The sequence below is a fragment of the Corvus brachyrhynchos genome, unplaced genomic scaffold (assembly GCF_000691975.1).
Source record: "Corvus brachyrhynchos isolate BGI_N302 unplaced genomic scaffold, ASM69197v1 scaffold309, whole genome shotgun sequence".
In the NCBI taxonomy this organism is placed as follows: Eukaryota; Metazoa; Chordata; class Aves; order Passeriformes; family Corvidae; genus Corvus; species Corvus brachyrhynchos.
The window spans coordinates 267,918-275,008 of NW_008240227.1; the positions used below are offsets into that span (position 1 = coordinate 267,918).

At 49.2% G+C, this 7,091-nt stretch overlaps 1 protein-coding gene and 1 long non-coding RNA gene across 2 annotated transcripts in view; one reads left to right on the forward strand and one right to left on the reverse strand.

Annotated features, from left to right (window-relative positions):
- The window catches only part of LOC108449337, a 20,526-nt gene extending 17,685 nt beyond the window's left edge, over positions 1–2,841 (forward strand). Inside the window, exon 3 of the long non-coding RNA XR_001865500.1 lies at positions 2,830–2,841. This is a non-coding gene — a long non-coding RNA (uncharacterized LOC108449337). The remainder of the gene's footprint in view (positions 1–2,829) is intronic.
- EDC3 (enhancer of mRNA decapping 3) overlaps positions 1–7,091 on the reverse strand; it is a 21,204-nt gene that overhangs the window by 8,998 nt on the left and 5,115 nt on the right. The window contains exon 3 of the mRNA XM_008641935.2: positions 4,779–5,114. Within this exon, the coding sequence (XP_008640157.1) occupies positions 4,779–5,114 (336 nt within the window). The remainder of the gene's footprint in view (positions 1–4,778; positions 5,115–7,091) is intronic.

Sequence of the window (7,091 nt, forward strand, 5' to 3'; positions counted from 1 at the left end):
GCCCTGCCCCGGGCCCGCACGCCAGAGTCACGCAAGCCCCGCTCTGCCACGCTCCCATTCATGGCTCTGCCACTGCATCTTGTTTTTCAAGCTTCAGGGAAGATCTGGAATGAGTGACCCGAGGTCAGGATCTCTCCCAACATCATCTGCTAACCCCAAAAAAGGCAGCTCCCGAACTCTACTTTTGCTGCATCTGAACCACCCCCAAATCCCCTGCTTCAATTCTGCACCAACTCCCCAAACTAGATGGACAATCTACACTCTGTATGCACCCAATTTAGCACAGATCTTCTCCATCCCCATCCACATCCTTCCCTCAACCAGCAGCTTTAGGAAAACTGTATTTGCCACGGGCTGGCTGCCACCAGTGGGTTAATGTGAGGGGGTTACTGGGAGGCAGTGATGAACTGGCATTTAGCACGCCAGTCTGTCCTAATTGCTCCCTCTCAGGGGCAGGCTGAAACACCAAGAGAACTTCCCTTCTTCGCCCTCACGCAAGGTCCAACCAGTCAGACTGGCTCATCAAAAACAGGCACAGGGAGTTAAATAAACTCTGGCAGAGAGCAATCAAGGAGGCGACGTGTAAACCCACAAACAATAACACCACTGCCACAAAACGGAAGCCCTGCCAACTTTAATTATGTTTGGGTTGGACAGGGCATCTTTATTGTTTGCTAATGAAGGCAATAAAATAAATTAGCCCAGGCCTTTTAATATTAAATAAATGTATTTTACAGCTGCCTGGGAAAAGAAAAAAAACACCAACCCACAAGGCAGATATAGACTAAACAGTTTTGTGACACAAAGAGTGACACTGGGTGGATAAAAACGGCCTGTGCCAGCAGAAGGGCTGAGCTAACTCTCCAAAAGCTAGATAATTATGAGGTTTTCCACCAACAAGCCCTGTAATGCTGCTGGGATGCCCAAATGCTTCCCAAGCTTGCAGTGGCAGGGAAAAAGGAGAGGGTTGATGCTAGAGGAGCTCAGTGCTAAGGGGTTGAGTCCCATCTCTTCCCTTGGCTATTGCTGCATCTCTCCAGCTCCAGTCCTCTGCTAAAATAAACCCAGGCAAGGCACAGGAAGGGGTCAGATAGAATTAGACTCAGGATCTCCTGCAAGCTGTCCTAGCATCGTTAACTCTCTCCTTTGGCAAGGAATAACCCCAGGTCCCAGAGCCTTACGGTGTGGCAGTCCCACACGCTCCGTAACTCTCATCCACACCAGGCACACGGGACATTCCCTGCTGCCTTCTGCCGGTTGCAAAGCTGGAACCACCTGCCTGCAGACTCAGCAGAACACATTTGCTGCCCCTCAAACACCAGTGATTTTCTCCACAACCTTAAGGGCTGCTTTTGTTAATCATCATTATTTTTAATTACGGCAAATCCTGCGGGAGTTCTGGCTGACCTTCCAGTGGGAGCCTCCCCCAGCATTAGTGCACAATTCCCTCCAGCTGAGCAAAGAACTGCCAGAGGGACAAAGGGACTCTGCCCCATGACCACTTTGTTTGCTCCTGTGGATGGCTAAAGAGAACTTCATTTGCACTCTCCTCAAGCCAGCCCAGAACACTTCACACATTCCATATACACAGGGCACTCATCCAGCCACCTAAGAGCTAAAAGCTGCAGAGAGGAGAAAAGTCAGTCAAGGACAGGGCACTCCAAAGGAACAGCCACACTCTTGGCATCACCTCACAGAACACACCCAGCCTTGGTTCTGAGCTCTGATCCTGGCACAAAGCTCTGCCTGCTCCTGTTTTCTTCCACCATCTCCTTATTGTGAAGAAGAAGGGCTGTTTGAAGGACAGACCCTGCTGCAAACTCCTCTGAGCCCCAACACTCCTGCAGAACGTTGGCTTTGCTAAAGGACCCGGCCTCAAAACACAGAGATGTTCAAACACAGGAGCTGTAGTGCCAACAGAACGAACAGAGACAGACCTGAGCCAACACAATTTAAATTCTCCAGCTGCACAGCTCTGGAAGTAGAAAAAGGCAGCTCACACCTCGTGCAAAAATCAGCCTTTCCAGAGAGGCAGTTTTTACTAAACAATTACATTTCTCAGTAAATAAAGAGACCAACAGCAGTCAGCCCAAACCAGTGAAGACTAATGGTGTGTTTAGGAGGGATTCACATGTGGAGTCCCAGGGGTGGACTCAGCTCAGCCACAGCCAAAGACCCGGTGAGCTCCATTAGCTCCAGGTTTTCACTTCTGGCTGAAACAGATTCCCACCTTCTTCATTCCCTGCTTACTTCCAAACCACAGGGTTGTGCCTTCCTGACAGCCTGGCTCCACAAAACCGGCTCTCAGCAAAGCATCCCAGTGGACAGAAGTGTTCATCCTACACATTCCAACTCACTCCAGTCAGCAATAAAATCCCAGGCTGGAAGTCCTGCAGATGAGTCTTTTGGGGAACTCAGAAGACTGACTCAAAACTGACATCAGCAGCTCAGTTTTACCTCTGCACCATCCTGGTTATTCCCTGCCTCCATGGCATCAAAAAGCAGGCATTGATCCAGAGACAGGGATCCCACAGTGACAAGAGCTGGATATTACCTCCCTGCCAATCTCCAGCACCAGTTTTGTGCTGTTGCAGCAGAGAATCTCTGTCTCAGTCAGGGCTCTATTAACACAATCACCTCTCAGACTGGCCCAGGGTAAAAAAAAAATAGCAGAAAGAAGTGCTTTGTCAGAACTAGGAAGTGCTTTTTGCAAGGAGAGCTTTCCTTGGGAGAACAAACTCTGGAGGGAGAATCCTGCCACAGACACATCCAAAATCAAGGCTTTTGGAGCTCTTGGCACTCATTTAATCATAGCAGCTGCTCTTTGAGCTGCTAAGAGGCAGGCTGCCTACAGCTCAGCACCCTCCTTCCAGATGCTAAACAAAGGGATTGGGGTGGGTTTCTTTCCACGAGAAGTCCATCATTACTCCAGGCACAATGTCCCTCTGGCTGCCAGGGACAGCGGGCAAGCTACAGCTGTTTACCAGAGCCTCTGCTGGACGGCCAGCAGCACTCCCTAGGCAAGAGGAGACTTCCTCAGTGGCCACAAAGGCAGGCACCCTCTGTGGGAAACATCCCTGGACACCTCTCTCCTCACTGCCGGGCCTGTGGACGTGCCCGGCTCGGCGCAGGCGGCCGACGGGCACTGCCCCCGGTGTGACACGCCAGCCTTTCTTCCAAACAAACCTACAATGCCCAGGGGACACCAATCAGCCAACAGCAGCTAATGAGGCCAGCGAGACCCTGCAAGGCCCGAGGGGAGTCGCTGACCACCCTCCCTGGGCAGCCCTGCCAAGGGCAAAACAAGACACTTTTCCTTTCGCCGGGCTCCCCTCAGCACAACCAGGATCCCAGAGGGAAGGACGATGGAATGCAGCAAACAGGATTGTGTTTTCATGCCTGGATTTACTCACTGCTGCTCATTGCATGGCAGTTTTCCTCCCAGGAATTCTACTGCTAGAATCCCCTACCAGCCATCCTGCTCAGACTGGCTGCCAACAGTGGCTTAGCTTTTGTTTCAGACCAGACATCCACAGAGGCCCCATCTCCTCTCAAACAAGCCAGCTGGAAGATGGATTGACAAGGAAGAAATTTGAAAAAAACCACAAAATAGATAGGAAATCACACAGAAAATGAAGAGGTGCTTATTCCCACAGCACACGGGCAATCAGCGCAGCTTCTTCCACAGAGATGCTGAAAGCTTGGGGAGATTTAGAAAGCAAGAGGTTAAATTAAGCAGAAAAAAGCACCATTAATACTGAACTCTCACTGCTGCCTCAGGAAGTCTTAAAATTGTGAAAGACAAAGCAGTGGAGGAAAGTCTCACTGCACGTTTCTCTCACTTTTCCTTGAGGATCCTTGGAAACACAACACTGAGCTGCTACAACCCACTGTGTTTTCCTCTCACTCGAGAGCAGAACAGAACAATAGGAAGAGGAATGACAGAAATGGAGAACTAGGACATTGTCATATCCCAGAGCCACTAAAAAAAAAAGGACTTTTCAAAACTGAAAAGCAGCAGATCATTACAAATCCATCAGCTTCTTCCCCTGAAGCGTTTCACACCCCAGATGGAGTTTCCAGGCAGAGGATGAATGACAGCCCAAGGAGCTGCTCACACTTCTGCTCAGGCCACCAGGATATCAGTTGGTTTGAGTCCCTGCAAGAAGAGCTGAAATCTGAGTTTATTCTGATGTGGAAAAGAAACGTTCCTGGAATGCCAGATTTCCTTCACTCCTACATTTTGCAAGTGCTTAAAAATCAAAGGCAAGATATCCCAAGGAGGCTACAGTTACCTGGAATTTGGAGCTAAATGTGCCATCAGTTCTTTTTACATGAACTGTACTTAAACCCACGCAGAAAGGGAGAACTACGACCCAAAGAATGCCAGAAGCACAGAAAATCTCCCGAAACCATGAAAGCACAAATCCTGAGACCATCCCTCCATCCCTCTGCAGAGCCAGCAATCAAGTCCACGTGGGTTCACCAGGCTACTGAAATCCAAGCAAGGATTCAAACACCTCTTATTCAGTTCCCAACCATCAGCTTTGTTCCCTACTGGAGCAACCCTTACCTTGCTGGCCTCTCTGAGTATTTGTTATCTCAGAAACACTGCAAATAAAGGCTCTGTGTAGACTCACAAATCCAACCTTATGTGAACACTGCCCTTGCTTGGACCACATTAAGCTGACAGACACCCCTTGGAGCAAAAATCCACCGTGTGTGCCCCCCCCAAAAAGCAGCAGTTTGGGTCCTTATGAGGAAGGGAGGTGGCATACCCGTGCAGAATTCCTTGTGAGGGTTCTGGGGTACCACAATCCTTCTGTAGACAATGGGCTCTGACTCCAGGATGTTCTCGTCGTGCCGGTAGCGAGCGGGTTTCTCATTAGGGGTCCCTCGGGAGCGGGTGCCACTCCTCCTCTCGTAAGTCTCGATCTCTTCAAACACAGCTGCCTTGTCAAAAAGGGCCAGGTTGCCCTCGAAATCAAAATCAGTGTCTGGGATTTCGTCGATGTCGTCCCCAAAGCACTCGTCGTCCTTGCTCTTCATCTGCCCGTTCTTCAGCCCACTCTTCTTTGGGGTCACCTGGTTCGGGTGGCGGCTGCTGGACGACCCTAAGCCAAAAGAAAAGCAAGTTGAGAGCGTGTCCTAAATGGAAAAAGGCACTTTCTCAGCAAATTTTGGGGGAGAGGGGAGCTCCTCCTTACAGTGCCCTTGCTCAAGGGAGCTCATGGAGCTCATCCCTGGCTTTACTCATGCTCAGCTGAGCCAGCAGAGAACAGAACAAGAGCAGCAGCAAAGAGACTTCTGGGGACTTCCCACCGGCAAGGTTACAAAAACAAGCTTGTCCACGGCAGCAAAGGAGCTGCTTCTCCACGTTTTATTTAACCCCAGCCAGTGTCACATCAGCACCAAGGTTATCAGCTGTGACCCAGGAGCTCTCCTATCCCGAGCTCGTGTTCAGACAGGAGCGTGACCCAAGCCGCTCTCTGGAATTTCCCTAGATTTCAGAAACTACTGTAGGTGTTTTCTTCCATATTAATGGTCTTTATTGGAGAACTTCAAACCCTGAATGTAAAGGATCTCTTTTTCCTCACCCTTGATATGATTTCTCATTCCTGTTTCATTCTCCTCCTTATCCATCACCTTGTATGTTGGAAGACACTTCTTTCCAATCACAAGTCACTGGGAAAGCCCAAATTCTCTGGAGTGAGACTGATGAACATCTCCTGCTTAGGGCTGGAGATTAAGAACTGATCCAAATATACAATTACGAGGTCAACTTATCCTTTAGTTGCTTATTTCTTCCATTATTCTTCAGGTCCAGACAGTATTAATTTGTCATTCCCAGTGTTACATTTGCAATTACTAGAAAATATTTCATGCCAATTCCTGCAGTTACAGGAATCACCTACAGCGTCCAACAGATGGAGTAAGTTCTCAAGCCAGAACTGCTTGCTCTACTGAACTATTTCCTGTTGTTGAAGATAATCCCCTTTGTGAGGGACTCACACAAACGAGTTTGAGAGAATCCGTCTGATAACACAGGAACAAGGAATTTCAAGCCATCCAAGGAGACTCAGCAAACATCCCAAAAGATTTGCAATAGCACAGACTCCACAAGCACCCCTCAAGTCAGCTGTCCCCTCTCTAAGTGCAGACAGGTCCAGTTTCAGCACGTCCACCTTCAGCCATGCTGAAAGGCGACTTGCTGAGGATGTGAACTTGGTTTATTCCCAGTCAGGGATGCATTGTCTCAGCAAGGATTCATTTCAGACACTGTGGGAGTTGGTTTTTCTGGAGAACCGGTTGATGACTAACCCAAAAGCTTTCCCAGTCCCCACAGCAAGATCCTAAATCTTCCAGGCTTTGCATTAATTTCCCATTAAGAAAAAAACCCAAACACCCTTCTCAAGTGAGAAGGGTCTATGATAATGCACCATTTGTCTCAGAAGGACAGACAGCAGAATTCCAGAATTGTGGTGACAAAACAGGGTTTAGGAGAGAGAAAAGGGTAAGGCTTCCCAGGAAGGATAATTTCAGTAGGCACACTCATTTCTGTGCATAGTTTTGAAAGCTTTTTGGTAACAACTTCCTCTCTGTCCCAGATAAAGGGTTCCCAAACCAAAGGTGACACTTAAACCACTCCAAAGTGGGACGGGACTCGGTTTGGAACTAAACTGCCACTGCTGAGGGAATCACAGCCACAGCTGCTGCTATGAAGGAGGAAGATGAGGAATGGAAACACAACAGGTCGAGTTCTCCCAACACCCAGGAACTGCAGGTCAAGCAGAAACCGGGGACTCTCAGGGTTCAGATGAACAAGCCAGAGCCTGCACTGCCACAAAGGCAAACCAGGCCTGCTCCTTGTGTCAGTGTCAAGTGCTTGGCCAGCTCAAGCTGCTCCTGTCACACTCCCTGCCAGATCCCTCTGCAAACAACTCCACACTCCCCTCAGCTGCCCTGAGACTCAGAATGTGGGGCCAGACACTGCCGTGCAGGAGGACAGGAGCAGCTGATGTGAGCAGTGTGTAAATGCTGATGGAACAAAGAGCTGCACCAGAAAAGCTGGAGAACAATGGCTGGGAAGC